Raw genomic sequence first — 18,372 nt, 5'->3', positions numbered from 1 at the left:
ATTATGTTAAGACAATTTCATATATAATCTTTTGATTCACAGGTTAACTGAGCAAAAAAGGGAATTGCCTGCCAGAAGAAAAATAATATTACAATATGCTGGAAGCTAAAAATTATAATATAAAGTTAATGATTTACATTTATTTTACATTTGGTTCTTACCAGATTCTTAATACTTTACTAGATACTTTAAGTATTTTATAGAACTGAAACTTTTTTTCTATAGCTGTTGTTTAAATGCATTTTTTTACATATAGTAAATGGATATCTTACAAAATTAAAAATTAATGGGATCAATTACTACTTATATTAAAGAGCCATAAATTTGGTATCTGTTAAGTCAACAGTAATTTGTAATAGTATTTCATTATTTTTTCATTTACTACAACACTTCCCCAGGTCTCACCAACCTGGGATATTAGTAGAGCAGTGTTAATAGGAATATCCCAGATTTCACTGCCTCTAGCTCCTGTCTTCATAACACAAGAGGTCAGTTTCCTCTTCAAGTTCTACCCATTTGTGTCTGGGAATCCCAAAGTTATCCCATGTAAATTCAAGAATTCCTCCTAGTGTCTGTCTGGAACCTGTGAGGCCATCTGAAGGGGAACCCTAGAACTGCCAACCTGGTCTTCCTAAGAGCCCCAATGTCTGCCTGAGCTGGTGTTCCAGGCTGTACACCTGCAATCCTTAAGTGCCAAATACTCTTCCTTTCCCTTGCCTGCCAACTTTACTCAGACCACACTGGTTGGTCACACTTTTCACAAGATGCCGTATTTTTCTGAAGACTGCTAATAACTCAAACTCATACTTCAGGACTAAAGCCGCATTTGTTTACCTGCCAAAATAGTACCACTTTGTGACAATACTTAAACTTTTAATTCGTTTTCCCACCAGCTTTGAAAGGAAATACCTCTCAGTAAAATTTTAATTTGAAAGATTGTGTTTTTTCAAAAACTGGCATAATGTAAGACTTTTGTAATATATTTTGTATCACATTAGTTTAAGTTTGCAAAATTTAAAGTCACATTAAATTTGATGGCCTTGTGCTCTGTGTGCTGTACAGTAGTGGGGGACATGCTGAGAGGTGACAGCGTGCTGGCAGCCCTCGCAGCCCTCGTTCACTCTCGGCGCCTCCTCTGCCTGGGCTCCCACTTTGGTGGCACTTTAGGAGCCTTTCGGCCTGCCGCTGCACTGTGGGAGCCCGTTTCTGGGCTGGCCAAAGCCGGAACCGGCTCCCTCAGCTTGCGAAGAGGTGTGGAGGGAAAGGCGTGGGTGGGAACTGGGCTGCCCACTGTGCTTGCGGGCCAGCGCGAGTTCCGGGTGGGCGTGGGCTCAGTGGACCCTGCACTCAGAGTGGCCAGCCGGCCCCACCGGCCCTGGGCAGTGCGGGGCTTAGCACCTGGGCCAGCAGCTGCTGTGCTCAATTTCTCGCCGGGCTTTAGCTGCCTTCCCGTGGGGCAGGGCTCAGGACCTGCAGTCCGCCATGCCTGAGCCTCCCCCACACCGTCCGTGGGCTCCTGTGCCGCCCTAGCCTCCCCTACAAGCGCCGCCCCCCGCTCCACGGTGCGCAGTCCCATCGACCACCCAATGGCTGAGGAGTGTGGGCACACGGCGCAGGACTGGCAGGCAGCTCCACCTGCAGCCCCAGTGCGAGATCCACTGGGTGAAGCCAGCTGGTCTCCTGAGTCTAGTGGGAACTTGGAGAACCTTTATGTCTAGCTAAGGGATTGTAAATACACCAATCAGCACTCTGTCTCTAGCTCAAGGTTTGTAAACACACCAATCAGCACCCTGTGTCTAGCTCAGGGTTTGTGAATGCACCAATCGACACTCTGTATCTAGATACTCTGGTGGGGACTTGGAGAACCTTTGTGTCGACACTCTGTATCTAGCTAATCTGGTGGGGATGTGGAGAACCTTTGTGTCTAGCTCAGGGATTGTAAACACACCAATCAGCACCCTGTCAAAACAGACCACTCGGCTCTACCGATCAGCAGGATGTGGGTGGGACCAGATAAGAGAATAAAAGCAGGCTGCCCGAGCCAGCATTGGCAGCCCGCTGGGGTCCCCTTCCACACTGTGGAAGCTTTGTTCTTTCACTCTTTGCAATAAATCTTGCTGCTGCTCACTCTTTGGGTCCACATTGCCTTTATGAGCTGTAACACTCACCGTGAAGGTCTGCAGCTTCACTCCTGAAGCCAACAAGACCACAAACCCACCAGGAGGAACGAACAACTCCAGACGCGCTGCCTTAAGAGCTATAACACTCATCGGGAAGGTCCGCAGCTTCATTCTTGAGCCAGCGAGACCACGAATCCACCAGAAGGAAGAAACTCCGAACACATCCGAACATCAGAAGGAACAAACTCCAGACACGCTGCCTTTAAGAACTGTAACACTCACCGCGAGGGTCCGCGGCTTGATTCTTGAAGTCAGTGAGACCAAGAACCCACCAATTCTGGACACAATGCCTTTCCTTCACTTTGTATTGCACAAATAGTGCTGTGTGCCTCATAGGAGCAGTTCTTTTGGATTCTGCCTGCAGTTCATTCTTCCCTAAGACTCAGACCCCTGATTCAGGTGGCAGAGACAGATGACATGTGGCTCCCCACCCCTATCCCCATTCTTGTCTTTCTTTCAGAGGATAGGAAAAGAAAAAAAAGAAAAACAAAAACAAAAAACAAACAAAAAAACCTTTCTTAGTCTCTTGTGTCAAAAATATTTAAATTGACTTTTAGAACTCTGTGTGTGTGAGTGTGTGTGTGTGTGTGTGTGTATGGGGGAATGGAGAGAGAGAGACAGAGACAGACAGACAGAGAAAGAGAGTCTCACTCTGTTGCCCAGGCTGGAGTGCAGTGGCACAATCATAGCTTGCTCACTGCAGCCTCTATCTGAGCTCCAGTGATTCTCCCACCTCAACCTCCCAAGTTGCTGGTACTATGGGTGCATGCCACCACACCCAGCTAATTTTTTATTTTTAGCAGAGACAAGGTCTCACTATGTTGCCGAGGCTACTCTTTAAGTTGTGAGCTCGAGGGATCCTCCCACCTCAGCCATCCAAAGTTTTGGGATTGCAAGTGTGAGCCACCATGCCTGGCTGACTTTTAGAATGTAATATTAGGCAGGCCCAGGTAACAGAATCCATTAGATTTAGGCCAATGTTATCCCACCTCCACACCTCATACTCATTAAATGTTGAAAATATAGAAAAGGAGAAGGAAAAACTAAAACTTTTTTTCTGTAGCTATTGAAATCCTCGCATCAACTGAGTTTGCAATGCAAATATATGGTCCTTGTCTGGATTCTAGTTTGAACAAACCGTGTAAGACATTTGGAGGCCAATTCCAGAGAGTTGGCTATGGCATGGGTACAATGATATTAAGCAATTACTATTAAGTGTCTAAGGCAGGATAATGGAATTGTGGTTGCAAAGAAAATGTACTCATTTTTTAAGAGATGGATATTATGAGATTTGGGGGATGAAATGTCATGATGTCTTAATTTATATACTTTAAAATAGAAAAAGCAAGTATGGCAGAATGTTGACAATGTTAAACATGGATTGTGGGTATTAGGTGTTTATTTTATTTCTCTGTAAGTTTGAAATTTTAAATCTTATTTTCCTCCAACCCTGGCAGAGGAATGAAATTTTTTTATAAGCTATTTTTTTAGGACTGGGTTGTAATCATGCTACATATAATATCTTTTCAAAAAGAAATCAGTTTTATATTTCACTTCTTTTTCTCTCCTAATCTATAAAAACATGTTTCCTTGAAACTAGTGTGTGTGCTATTGTATGCTGCTGGAACTCAGCTTAAAATTTGGGACTTAACATTCTTCTGTCCCCAGTGTACATGAGGAATAAGACATACTCTCAGTCATAATAGTGACTAATCACAGCAGTAATTCCTAGAGAGGGTAAGAGTGGAGGGCTAAGGAATCTTGGGAAGTGAGCTTGGGTAGTTTACAAGTTTTGCAGGTGATTCCAACTGGCTTCTTGTAGGCCACTGGCCTAAAAAAGTAGTGTTAAACCCTAACTTAATACTATGAAAAATCTTTCGCAACAAATTCATTATTTATGTACACATTCCCACTCTTTAACTTTAAAAATCATCTCTTATGGTAGAATTTTTTCTTTTATTTCCAGACTAGAAATTAACCTTTCAGTGTACCTGGACTCTTAGAAATCGTATTGTGATGCACTGTCCATTCCTCCCTCACTTTGTTTATAACTACGGGTGTCTGGGGACAGCAGCACTAGTGGTGTGAGTGTTATGTGAGGGTACTCTGAGGCCATCTGTAGCCAGCACTAACTTGCTGTTTATCCACTGACTTGCCCACAAAGTTGTTACCAGAATCCTTTGCCCTCCATTTGTGGTAGTCAGATGGCGGAGAATTGGCTTGCATCTAAGCAGTTTTCTAATTCAGTTGATGGATCAATACATATATATTTGTTGAGCTCCTACTCTGTGCAGAACACTGCCAGCTGGAATTAAAAGGTGAGAGGAAGAATATTTTTCAGTCAGAAGCAGTTAAACAATATGCAGCGACTATGAAGGGTGGGAAGCCATTGGCTGGAGTGTGGATGGTGGAAACATAAATGGAGGAAGTGAAGCCATGTGACTAAGTGGTCCAGACATGTGCCCAGTGATTGGATTGGCCAGAGATTCCTTGGAGCTGCAGTGAAGTCAACACATGCCCACCCCTAAGTGGGGAATGGGGCATTACTGGGCTGGAGTCCTCTTGCACATTAGTCCCTTGGAGATGCTCTCTTAAACTTGCTTTTCCCTGTGAAGAAAAGAATATACCGATAATAATAATAAGGAAAAATCGTGAGTTTAATTGTTTCTTTCTCTCTTTCCTTCCTTTCCCCTCCCTCGCTCCCTCGCTCCCTCCCTCCCTTGCAAACTGAGAGAACAATAAATGTAAAGTTAAAATAAAAATTTATGAAGAGAAACTCTTAAAAAATGAATATTAGAACAACAAAAATTCTGGTATATTATAAATCATGAATTAATGAGGATTTAAATTACTTCTTTCAATAATAGAATAGAAAATGCTTTTATGCTGTTTTAAAGAGTTGATCATCAGAAAAGGAAACTTGAGTTCAAATGGTATTTGCTGAATTTTAATAATTCTTTTCAAAATCATTATTACTATAATGTTTTGAACTACATTCATTTGGTCATATAATATGCTCATATTTTTATGACATATCATTTACTGTAGTTATTTATTTAGGACTTTTCAGGTAATATCATCTGAAAAGAATCAAGCTCATGAAATTTAGGGACCTACAACAGTACTGAAAAATTGTAATGTTAATGAAATTTGTCTGCCTCTGCCACCTCATCCCCTTCTTGGTTTTTATTCTGCCTGCTGTAATATCCTCAATACTCCTTTACTCATCTGGATTCCTTTCTTCTATAAAAATCTGAATTTAGTGAAGAATGACTTGAATCATTTATGTTGTCCCTCACTGTAGGCATAATTTGCATTTAATCTCCATCAAAAGTGAGGATTTTCACATGTCGGGTCCTATGGGCCTTTCTTGTATGCCTAAAATAAATCTATAATGAACATGTGTATGCCATATCTGTTAATATAACAAAGTATTTACAGCAATGTGCAAAGGAGAAAACATTTGCCTTAGAAAAGTAGAGTTCAGAATTCCTGGCTGTTGGTATAGATTTGAACCAAACTTACCTATACACCAAATAGATGTGACCATATGTTTGTATATCTGTATAGTAAGCAAAGGGGCAACAAAATAAGAGGAAAACACCATTAACACTTAACAGTAGCCATGTGCATATAATACTTATGTTAATATAATAATATCTTTACTTATTAAAGAATGCACAGAAGGTATAGATGATTTCAGTTAGCTGTTGCCACATGTTATTGTGAATAGTTGTAAGTGATAAATTTGCATCTCTTTAAGCATATTCCACAGTTTAGACTTCTCATTTATGTGGTCTTCCTATTCCTGCTTGGTAAATGAGGAATTCCTCTATGTTGAAAAGAGAATCTCAGTTTATATCCTTGAAAAAATCATTCTGTTTGATTCAGAATGATTCAGAAAATCATTCTGTTTTAATAGTGAACAGCAGAACTGCAATTCTATACTATTATAAATATAGCTTATCATAACAATGCCATGATGCTTAACTCTTCAAACTAAGTGAGATACAATGGGAAAATATATTAAGCTGTTATTTTAACTTAAAAAAATAGCTTATAGACATACACAAAATTCCAAAACATAAATAGTATATAGTTCTTTCAGCCCATTCCTGTCTCCAACTGCCCAATTCCCTTCCCTCTTGGCATCCATTGCTCTCTTTTTCTTGAGTATCTTGCAGAGGTAGTCTGTGCATTCCATTTATTTCTAATATTTGTTATTTCAATTATTTATTTACTTTAGATGACTCCGGAATTGATGATAAAAGCCTGTAGCTTTTATACTGGACATTTAGTAAAGACTCATTTTTGGTAAGAATGTGATTTTTACAATTTCTTCCTCTTTGAGTTTTTATTCTTGATATTCTCCGTGCAAAGAAAAATTCACTTTTGGCCAGTTGTGCTGATTTTATCTGTTTAATCATGTTTCTACCATTTTGTATTATATATTTCTTTTATATTTAATCAGCTTTTACTTAGTTAAAATATGTATTTTACTTCTTTAAGGTATAATTATCTTTTCTTAAAAAATAAAATTTTAAAATTAAAATATAGTTTCACAGTCCACTTATCTGAAACCCTTGGAGCCAAATATGTTGTGGAATTTAGATTCCTTTTAAAAAAAGACATCATTAGGTGGTTCTTTTGGTAAATTGGAATTATGACAACATGATTTTATCCCATGATTTCTTTATTTTATCTAAAAAGAAATATGACTCATATAATCTCCATTTTTCTCTATAACTCTTAGGAATTCTTCAGGTCATACCCAAGTTGTAGAAGTTTCTTTCTATGTTGTGGTTTTTGAGGCCATAAAGGAGATAACATTCTTTGTTCTCCTTAATTTATTTAATGATATATTGCCCTAATATCAAAATATTATTTTTTAAAAAATGTCTTCTGCCTGCAGCACTTGGAGAGACATAGCTCATACAAATGAAAATGTCGTCCTGGCTGAAAAAATGAACAGAGCAGTGACATGCTACAATTTCAGACTTCAAAAATCTGTATTTCATCACTGGCACTCTTATATGGAAGACCAGAAAGAAAAAATTAAAAGTAAATTCTTACATAGTAGCAATTACTTTTTGTATCCATTTATTGAAATAATAAAAAAACTAACAGTTAAGCATACTTTATATACTTAGAGAACCTATCGTTTTTATGTCTAGACAATTGTCATGAAATGAAGGTAGAGCTGCTAATTTAAAAATACTTAAGGAGATTTGTCTCAAAGGATTTTATTTTAATAGAAAACATTTAAAATCAAATCTTGTGTGCATTTGTGTGTATGTATACATGAATATAAATAGAATCTACTATGAGCTTTTCTACATAATAGAGAGCTGGATGGGTTCCAAATAGTATGGACAGGTACCAAAATTGACTATTTTTGTAAAGAGGTTTATGCTTTTTACAAATATTATATTTAATGTATATATGATGAAACTTAAAAATAAAAATTATCTTCTCTTAAGACCTTGGGGGTTATACTGAGTGGGTGGGTGGTACATTCATGTGATCCATGCTCACTCAGTATAACCTCCAAGAGCTCTTGTCTTCCAGTTAGATTTTTTTGCAGCTCTCCTGATAACAACTTGTTTATGACTGTTGCAAACCAGAGAATCATTTCTTTTTGGCTGGCTTTGGTTGGTACCTCAGTTAGAGTGGACCCTCCGAAAATTTTAACATTAGTGTAACGAAGGGTTAGGAACTGGTTAATCACAGGACATAAAATTAAATTCAAAGGCATTGGATCTAAATGCTACCTTATGACTGTATTTCTTATGAAAAAGTTTAGAAGTTCTGGTTTTACAAAGAACAACCTTGTTTAAAAAAAAGAAATGATACATGTCTTGACATTTCTATTGCAGTTTTACATCTTAATTTCTAAGGGCAAAGGTGATGTTTCCCAGTTAGTAAAGTCTCGAGAGTACTAATGCTATCAAAAGTAATTAATTTCAAGTGTAAATAAGACCAAACAAAAACGATCGGATGCGACATTGTCTCATAAACATGATAGACTATTAAATCACTTTGTGTTTTTTGAAAACAGCTATAACTATTAATATATACAGTAATCTAGTAAATTTCCTTCAGATATGCTATTGCGGATACAACAGATCATCTATTGTCACAAGCTAACCATTATCCTAACAAAATGGCGGAATACAGCAAGACATAAGAGTAAAAAGAAAGAAGATGAGCTGGTATTGTATATTGAAACAATTTTTTAAGAATCCGAATTTTTCAGTTATATTCATGTTGCCTCAAATAATAATGCCGTGTGTGGAAAATACTAAAATCCTGAATATTATCTACTTTTGTTGGGATTCTTGTTTTTTTTTATTTTTATTTTTTTGGGACAGAGTTTTGCTCTTGTTGTCCAGGCTGGAGTGCAATGGTGTGATCTCGGCTCACTGCAACCTCTGCCTCCCAGGTTCAAGCATTTCTCCTGCCTCAGCCTCCTGAGTAGCTGGAATTACAGGTGCCTGCCACCACACCCAGCTAATTTTTTTGTATTTTTAGTAGAGATGGGGTTTCACCATGTTGGCTAGGCTGGTCTTGAACTCCTGACCTCAGGTGATCTGCCCGCCTTGGCCTCCTAAAGTGCTGGGATTACAGGCGTGAGCCACCGCGTCTGGCCGGGATTCTTGTTCTTTAACTTAATAATTTAAAATTTACTTCAGCTATTAGTATATCATTACTTAATATTGGTTTAGTATGCTCAAAGTAACACTATGATCAGATGTAGAAACATGCTGGATTTTTTTTTCTGTAGTTACATTATTTAGTAGGAGATATTTTATTAATATTCTTTGAAATATAAAGTAAGGGTAGATAGGAAAGAGAATGTGGGGTGAAGTTAAATCCCCTTCTTTTGTGGTTGCCCCATGGATCAATGCCTCTACTCACCTAAATTTGGTTCAGATGTTGAGACTGACAATAGCACACACGCAGCAAAAGAGTATGAGGAGATTTATTACTTACATATGCTTAAAACAATGCTAGAGCCTGTGCTGAGCTTTAAGCATCTCAGAGATTACTTGAGATGCTCTCTAGAAGTTTATAATCTATAGGTTTTGAGCTGGTGGTCTTGCAGGCTGTCCTCTAGGCTTTGCCTTTTGCAAACTACCTTTTCAATGTTACCAGTGAAACAGCTCTACTTTGGGTACCTAACACTATGTTAGTCTGCTCATTCACTGCTTTCCACCAGTCTGTATGTTAAGCTAGTGTTTTGATAACTGCCCTCTATGCCTGATCACTGATTGTCTAATAGTGAAATAGGTAACTGTACATGTCCAGTCCCCCCTTATACACCCCCTTCAGCTAAACATCCCTGAGTATAAAAATTAGCCAGGCGTGGTGGTGGGCCCCTGTAATCCCAGCTACTTGGGAGGCTGAGTCAGGAGAATCTCTTGAACCCTTGAGGTGGAGGATGCAGTGAGCCGAGATCACGCCACTGCACTCCAGCCTGGGCGACAAAAGCGAAACTCCTTCTCAAAAAACAAACAAACAAAAAATCCCTGAGAGCAGGCAGTATTGTTCTCTTAGTATTGTCCATATGCTGAGCATAATGTTTTGCACACAGTGGTTGATATATATTAATATATATAATTTATGCTATATATACTATAATATCATTAAGATATACGTATATTATATATATTATATAGTTAATTGTGTGTTTAGAGAACTTTTTTTCTAGATATATGATTTATTGACCTAACAATCATTCTACATTCACTTAAAGGGAGTGAGGATGGCAAGTGTATGCTGGGAGCAGAGGCAGGGAACACCTGTGTGTCAAGCGCTCCACATGTGTTCTTCCTCAGGCTCTAATATGTGTGTGTATATACACACACACATACATACATACACACACACATACACATATATATATTACATCAATATATATTATGCCAATATTGTGTATATGTTTATGACTGAAATACTACCTTTATTTATTACACAGTTTTCAGAAGTGTATCAAAAGTTAAAATGGGGACTTCCTGTGACAATAAATTTGGCAATTTCCCAAATACATTACTTCTGACTTCCCTTTTTTGTTATCTGTATGTTAATCACCTTCACTCCATGCACCAATTACCAGTTTTATCATTGCCAGAGCCTTGACTTTGTGGTCCTCACTTCCTCATCTGTGAAAGAGGAGACTAGATCAGCATTTCAAGATGGCTGTCTGTGCCAGTGTTTTATGACAACTAATGGAAATGATCTGTAATACTTCGGTGGTTTAGAGAACATTAAACATGCTTATGAAAAATTATAGTTTATGTAGTAATGATGACGATCATAAATAATGTTTAATTGGTCCTATTCTTGTGTCAAGCACTGTGCTTTGTGTCTGTCATCTCTCTTGACCGTTACAGCAATTCCATGGAATTTTAAAATTATTTTAATTGCAGATATTAAAACATGAACTTCAATTGAAAAAATGGAAAAATAGGTTAATACTCAAAAGAGCTGCTGCGGAAGAATCCAATTTTCCTGAACGAAGTTCTTCTGAAGTCTCTCTTGTAGATGAGACTCTAAAATGTGACATTTCACTGTTACCTGAAAGAGCAATATTACAGGTTTGTATGAATTCAGTATACATTATATACTATAATCTGCCAAGTGTGGTGGTGCATGCCTGTAATCCCAGCTACTTGGGAGGCTGAGACAGGAGAATTGCTTGAACCCAGGAGGCAGAGGTTGCAGTGAGCTGAGATCACACCATTGCACTCCAGCCTGGGCGACAATAGCAAAACTCCATCTCAAAAAAAAAAAAAAAAAAAAAATATATATATATATATATATATATATATATATATACACACACACACACATATATATATGTATGTATACACTATAATCCTACTCTTGATGTATTGCATTCAGTTAGAATAAGGATATTTTTGCCCATTATTTCTTCCTTTACAAATTACCTGCTCCTATCTTGTCTGTTTTTACATTGTAATTCCTATAATTTTCTTACTGGTTTGTAGTAGCTCTTTATATTGGCAATATTAGCCCTTTGGAATATATTTGGAGATTTTTTTCCCCCACACTTGATGTTTGCTTTCAGTTTTGCTTGTGAAGTCTTCTGGTGACAGAATTTTTTTTTTTTTTTTTTTTTTTTGAGATGGAGTTTCGCTCTTGTTGCCCAGGCTGGAAGTGCAATGGTGCAATCTCAGCTCATTGCAACCTCCGCCTCCTGGGTTCAAGCGATTCTCCAGCCTCAGCCTCCAGGTAGCTGGGATTACAGGTGCCCACCACTACGCCCAGCTAATTTTTTGTATTTTTAGTAGAGATGGGGTTTCACCATATTGGTCAGGCTGGTCTTAAACTCCTGACCTCAGGTGATCCACCCACCTTGGCCTGCCAAAGTGCTGGGATTACAGGCATGAACCACCACACCCGGCTGATGACAGAAATTTTAAAGCTTTATGTAATAAAGTCTGTCATCCTTGCCCTAATTATTTCTCTCTCTCTCTCTTTTTAACTTTTATTTTAGGTTGAGGGAGTACGTGGGAAGGTTTGTTATATGTAGGTAAATTGCGTGTCATAGGAATTTGGTGTATATTTTGTCACCCAGGTTATAAGCCTAGCATTCAATAGATACTTCTCCAATCCTCACCATCCTCCCACCTCCACCCTCAAGTAGATCCTGGTGTCTGTTCTTCCTTTCTTTGTGTCCATACGTACTCAGAAGTTTAGCTTCCACTTGTAAGTGAGAATGTGTAGTATTTGGTTTTCTGTCTCTGTGTTAGTTTGCCTAGGATAATGGTCTCCAACTCCGTCCATGTTGCTGCAAAGGACATGATCTCATTCTTTTTTATGGCTGCATAGTATTTCAATGTATGTATATACCACATTTTAAAAAATCCAGTCTACTGTTGATGGGCATTTAGGTTGATTTCATATCTTTGCTATTGTGAATAGTGCTGTGATGTGCATATGCATGCATGTGTCTTTATGGTAGAATGATTTATATTCCTTTGGGCATATACCCAATAATGGGATTGTTGGGTTGAATGGCAATTCTGTTTTATGTTCTTTGAGAAATCGCCAAACTGCTTTCCACAATGGCTGAGCTAATTTACATTCCCACCAGCAGTGTGTAAGCATTTCCTTTTCTCTGTAACCTTGCCAGTATCTGTTATTTTCTGACTTTTTAATAATAGCCATTCTAACTGGTGTGAGATTTACATTTCTCTAATGATTAGTGATGTTGAGCATTTTTTCATATGCTCATTGGTTGCCTGTATGTCTTCTAAGAAGTGTTTGTTTGTGTGTTTTCACCACTCTTTTAATGGTATTTTTTTTTGTTTTGTTCTGTTTTGTTTTGTTTTGTTTGAGACGGAGTCTCGTTCTGTCGCTCAGGCTGGAGTGCAGTGGCGCGATCTCAGCTCACTGCAGGCTCCACCTCCCAGGTTCACGGCATTCTCCTGCCTCAGCCTCCTGAGTAGCTGGGACCACAGGTGCCCGCCACCACGCCCGGCTAATTTTTTGTATTTTTAGTAGAGGCAGGGTTTCACCGTGTTAGCCAGGATGGTCTCGATCTCCTGACCTCGTGATCCACCCGCCTCAGCCTCCCAAAGTGCTGGAATTACAGGCATGAGCCACCGTGCCTGGCTAATGGTGTTGTTTTTTTCTTGTAAATTTGTTTAAGATCCTTATAGATTGTGGATATTAGACTTCTGTTGGATGTATAGTTCACAAATGTTTTATACCATTCTATAGGTTGTCTGTTTATTCTGTTGATAGTTTCTTTTGCTGCTAGAAGCTCTTTTGTTTAATTAGGTCCCATTTGTTAATTTTTGTTTTTGTTGCAATTGCTTTTGGCATCTTCATAATGAAATTTTTGCCAAGTTCTATGCCCAGAATGGTATTTCCTAGGTTATCTTCCAGGGTTGTTATAGTTTTAAGTTTTACATTTAAGTCTTGCATCTATATTGAGTTGATTTTTGTATATGGTGTAAGGAAGTGGTCCAGTTTCAATATTCCGCGTGTGGCTGGCCAGTTATCCCAGTATCATTTATTGAATGAAGAGTTCTTTCCCTGTTGCTTGTTTTTCTTGATTGTGTAGATGTGTGGCATTATTTCTGGGCTCTTTATTCTGTTCCATTAGTCTATATTTCTGGTTTTTTTTTTATACTTTAAGTTCTAGGGTACATGTGCACAACGTGCAGGTTTGTTACGTAGGTATACATGTGCCATGTTGGTGTGCTGCACGCATTAACTCGTCATATACATTAGGTATATCTCCTAATGCTATCCCTCCCCCCTCCCCCCACCCCACTACAGGCCCTGGTGTGTGGTGTTCCCCATCCTGTGTCCATGTGTTCTCATTGTTCCATTCCCACCTATGAGTAAGAACATGTGGTGTTTGGTTTTCTGTCCTTGTGATAATTTGCTGAGAATGATGGTTTCCAGCTTCATCCATGTCCCTACAAAGGACATGAACTCATCATTTTTTATGGCTGCATAGTATTCCATGGTATATATGTGCCACATTTTCTTAATCCAGTCTATCATTGTTGGACATTTGGGTTGGTTCCAAGTCTTTGCTATTGTGACTAGTGCCACAATAAACATATGTGTGCATGTGTCTTTATAGCAGCATGATTTATAATCCTTTGGGTATATACTCAATAATGGGATGGCTGGGTCAAATGGTAATTCTAGTTCTAGATCCTTGAGGAATCACCACACTGACTTCCACAGTCGTTGTACTAGTTTACAGTCCCACCAACAGTGTAAAAGTGTTAATATTTCTCCACATCCTCTCCAGCACTTGTGTCCTGACTTTTTAATGATTGCCATTCTAACTGGTGTGAGATGATATCTCATTGTGGTTTTGATTTGCATTTCTCTGATGGCCAGGGATGATGAGCATTTTTTCATGTGTCTGTTGGCTGCATAAATGTCTTCTTTTGAGAAGTGTCTGTTCATATACTTTGCCCATTTTTGATGGGGTTGTTTGATTTTTTTCTTGCAAATTTGTTTAAGTTCTTTGTAGATTCTGGATATTAGCCCTTTGCCAGATCAGTAGATTGCAAAATTTTCTCCCATTCTGTAGGTTGCCTGTTCACTCTGATGGTAGGTTTTTTTTGCTGTGCAGAAACTCTTCAGTTTAATTAGATCCCATTTGTCAATTTTGGCTTTTGTTGTCATTGCTTTTAGTGTTTTAGACATGAAGTCCTTGCCCATGCCTATGTCCTGGATGGTATTGCCTAGGTTTTCTTCTAGGGTTTTTATGGTTTTAGGTCTAACATTTAAGTCTTTAATTCATCTTGAATTAATTTTTGTATAAGGTGTAAGGAAGGGATCCAGCTTCAGCTTTCTACATATGGCTAGCCAGTTTTTCCAGCACCATTTATTAAATAGGGAATCCTTTCCCCATTTCTTGTTTTTGTCAGGTTTGTCAAAGATCAGATGGTTGTAGATAAGTGGCATTATTTCTGAGGGCTCTGTTCTGTTCCATTGGTCTATATCTCTGTTTTGGTACCAGTACCATGCTGTTTTGGTTACTGTAGCTTTGTAGTATAGTTTGAAGTCAGGTAGCATGATGCCTCCAGCTTTGTTCTTTTTGCTTAGGATTGTCTTGGCAATGTGGGCTCTTTTTTGGTTCCATATGAACTTTAAAGTAGTTTTTTCCAATCTGTGAAGAAAGTCAGTGGTAGCTTGATGGGGATAGCATTGAATCTATAAATTACCTTGGATAGTATGGCCATTTTCACGATATTGATTCTTCCTATCCATGAGCATGGAATTGTTTTCCTTTTGTTTGTGTCCTCTTTTATTGTGTTGAGCAGAGGTCCTTCACATTTCTTGTAAGTTGGATTCCTAGGTATTTTATTCTCTTTGAAGCAATTGTGAATGGGTGTTCACTCATGATTTGGCTCTCTGTTTGTCTATTATTGGTGTATAGGAATGCTTGTGTTTTTTGCACATTGATTGTGTATCCTGAGGCTTTGCTGAAGTTGCTTATCAGCTTAAGGAGATTTTGGGCTGAGACGATGGGGTTTTCTAAATATACAATCATGTCATCTGCAAACAGGGACAATTTGACTTCCTCTTTTCTTAATTGAATACCCTTTATTTCTTTCTCTTGCCTGATTGCCCTGGCCAGAACTTCCAACGCTATGTTGAATCGGAGTGGTGAGAGAGGACATCCTTGTCTTGTGCTAGTTTTCAAAGGGAATGCTTCCAGTTTTTGCTCATTCAGTATGATATTGGCTGTGGGTTTGTCATAAATAGCTCTTATTATTTTTAGATACGTCCCATCAATAACTAATTTATAGAGAATTTTTAGCATGAAGGGCTGTTGAATTTTGTCAAAGGCCTTTTCTGCATCTATTGAGATAATCACGTGGTTTTTGCCTTTGGTTCTGTTTATATGCTGGACTATGTTTATTGATTTTCATATGTTGAACCAGCCTTGCATCCCAGGGATGAAGCCCACTTGATCATGGTGGATAAGCTTTTTGATATGCTGCTGGATTCGGTTTGCCAGTATTTTATTGAGGATTTTTGCATCGATATTCATCAGGGATGTTGATGTAAAATTCTCTTTTTTTGTTGTGTCTCTGCCAGGCTTTCGTATCAGGATGATGCTGGCCTCATAAAATGAGTTAGGGATTGTTCCCTCTTTTTCTATTGATTGGAATAGTTTCAGAAGGAATGGTACCAGCTCCTCCTTGTACCTCTGGTAGAATTCAGCTGTGAATCTATCTGGCCTTTTTTTTGGTTGGTAGGCTATTAATTATTGCCTCAGTTTCAGAGCCTGTTATTGGTCTATTCAGGGATTCAGCATCTTCTGGTTTAGTCTTGGGAGGGTGTATGGGTCCAGGAATTTATCCATTTCTTCTAGATTTTCTAGTTTATTTGCATAGAGGTGTTTATAGTATTCTCTGATGGTAGTTTGTATTTCTGTGGGATCAGTGGTGATAACCCTTTTATCATTTTTTATTGTGTCTATTTGATTCTTCCCTCTTTTCTTCTTTATTAGTCTTGCTATCCGTCTGTCAATTTTGTTAGTCTTTTCAAAAAACCAGCTCCTGGATTCATTGATTTTTTGAAGGGATTTTTGTGTCTCTATCTCCTTCAGTTCTGCTCTGATCTTAGTTATTTCTTGCCTTCTGCTAGCTTTTGAATGTGTTTGCTCTTGCTTTTCTAGTTCTTTTAATTGTGATGTTAGGGCGTCAATTTTAGATCTTTCCTGCTTTCTCTTGTGGGCATTTAGTGCTATAAATTTCCCTCTACTCACTGCTTTAAATGTGTCCCAGACATTCCGGTATGTTGTGTCTTTGTTCTCATTGGTTTCAAAGAACATCTTTATTTCTGCCTTCATTTCATTATGTACCCAGTAGTCATTCAGGAGCAGGTTAGTCAGTTTCCATGTAGTTGAGCGGTTTTGAGTGAGTTTCTTAATCCTGAGTTCTAGTTTGATTGCACTGTGGTCTGAGAGACAGTTTGTTATAATTTCTGTTCTTTTACATTTGCTGAGGAGTGCTTTACTTCCAACTATGTGGTCAATTTTGGAATAAGTGCTATGTGGTGCTGCGAAGAATGTATATTCTGTTGATTTGGGGTGGAGAGTTCTGTAGATGTGTATTAGGTCTGCTTGGTGCAGAGCTGAGTTCAATTCCTGGATATCCTTGTTAACTTTCTGTCTCGATCTGTCTAATGTTGACAGTGGGGTGTTAAAGTCTCCCATTATTATTGTGTGGGAGTCTAAGTCTCTTTGTAGGTCTCTAAGGACTTGCTTTATGAATGTGGGTGCTCCTGTATTGGATGCATACATATTTAGGATAGTTATCTCTTCTTGTTGAATTGATCCTTTGACCATTATGTAATGGCCTTCTTTGTCTCTTTTGATCTTCGTTGGTTTAAAGTCTGTTTTATCAGAGACTAGGATTGCAACCCTTGCTTGTTTTTTTGTTTTCCATTTGCTTGGTAGATCTTCCTCCATCCCTTTATTTTGAGCCTATGTGTGTCTCTGCATGTGAAATTGGTTTCCTGAATACAGCACACTGATGGGTCTTGAGTCTTTATCCAATTTGCCAGTCTGTGTCTTTTAATTGGAGCATTTAGCCCATTTACATTTAAGGTTAATATGTTATGTGTGAATTTGATCCTGTCATTATGATGTTAGCTGGTTATTTTGCTCATTAGTTGATGCAGTTTCTTTCTAACATCGATGGTCTTTCCAATTTGGCATGTTTTTGCAGTGGCTGGTACCGGTTGTTCCTTTCCATGTTTAGTGCTTCCTTCAGGAGCTCTTGTAAGGCAGGCCTAGTGGTGACAAAATCTCTCAGTATTTGCTTGTCTGTAAAGGATTTTATTTCTCCTTCACTTATGAAGCTTAGTTTGGCTGGATATGAAATTCTGGGTTGAAAATTCTTTTCTTGAAGAATTTTGAATATTGGCCCCCACTCTCTTCTGGCTTGTAGAATTTCTGCCAAGAGATCCGCTGTTATTCTGATGGGATTCCCTTTGTGGGTAACCTGACCTTTCTTTCTGGCTGCCCTTAACATTTTTTCCTTCATTTCAACTTTGGTGAATCTGACAATTATGTGTCTTGGAGTTGCTGTTCTCGAGGAGTATCTTTGTGGCGTTCTCGGTATTTCCTGAATTTGAATGTTGGCCTGCCTTGCTAGGCTGGGGAAGTTCTCCTGGATAATATCCCAAAGAGTGTTTTCCAACTTCATTCTTCTCCCTGTCACTTTCAGGTACACCAATCAGAACTAGGTTTGGTCTTTTCACATAATCCCATATTTCTTGGAGGCTTTGTTCATTTCTTTTTACTCTTTTTTTCTCTAAACTTGTCTTCTCGCTTCATTTTATTCATTTGATCTTCAATCACTGATACCCTTTCTTCCACTTGATGGAATCAGCTACTGAAGCTTATGCATGTGTCACATATTTCTCGTGTCATGGTTTTAAGCTCCATCAGATCATTTACGGACTTCTCTACACTGGTTATTCTAGTTAGCTATTCATCTAATCTTTTTTCAAGGTTTTTAGTGTCTTTACGATGGGTTCGAACTTCCTCTTTAGCTTGGAGAAGTTTGATCGTCTGAAGCCTTCTTCTCTCAACTCATCAAAGTCATTCTCCATCCAGCTTTGTTCTGTTCCTGGCGAGGAGCTGCATTCCTTTGGAGGGGGAGAGGTGCTCTGA

The 18,372-nt window shown here is 38.5% G+C and overlaps 1 protein-coding gene across 26 annotated transcripts in view; it reads left to right on the top strand.

Annotated features, from left to right (window-relative positions):
- FBXL13 (F-box and leucine rich repeat protein 13) overlaps window positions 1–18,372 on the top strand; it is a 268,541-nt gene that overhangs the window by 39,288 nt on the left and 210,881 nt on the right. For 19 of the 26 annotated variants that reach the window (XR_010158650.1, XM_063814976.1, XM_063814977.1 and 16 more), the window contains 4 exons: window positions 6,427–6,494; window positions 7,093–7,241; window positions 8,283–8,392; window positions 10,610–10,777. Coding sequence is in view for 24 of the 26 variants with exons in the window: in XM_063814976.1 (XP_063671046.1) it covers window positions 6,427–6,494; window positions 7,093–7,241; window positions 8,283–8,392; window positions 10,610–10,777 (495 nt within the window). In the remaining 2 variants the exon portion in view is untranslated. The remainder of the gene's footprint in view (window positions 1–6,426; window positions 6,495–7,092; window positions 7,242–8,282; window positions 8,393–10,609; window positions 10,778–18,372) is intronic. The other 7 variants (XR_010158651.1, XM_063814987.1, XM_063814993.1 and 4 more) reach the window with 1 other exon arrangement.

Source organism: Pan troglodytes, chromosome 6, assembly GCF_028858775.2.
Source record: "Pan troglodytes isolate AG18354 chromosome 6, NHGRI_mPanTro3-v2.0_pri, whole genome shotgun sequence".
NCBI lineage: Eukaryota > Metazoa > Chordata > Mammalia > Primates > Hominidae > Pan > Pan troglodytes.
Note: the sequence above shows the minus strand (reverse complement) of the source record. Positions and strands in the feature narration are given on the sequence as shown.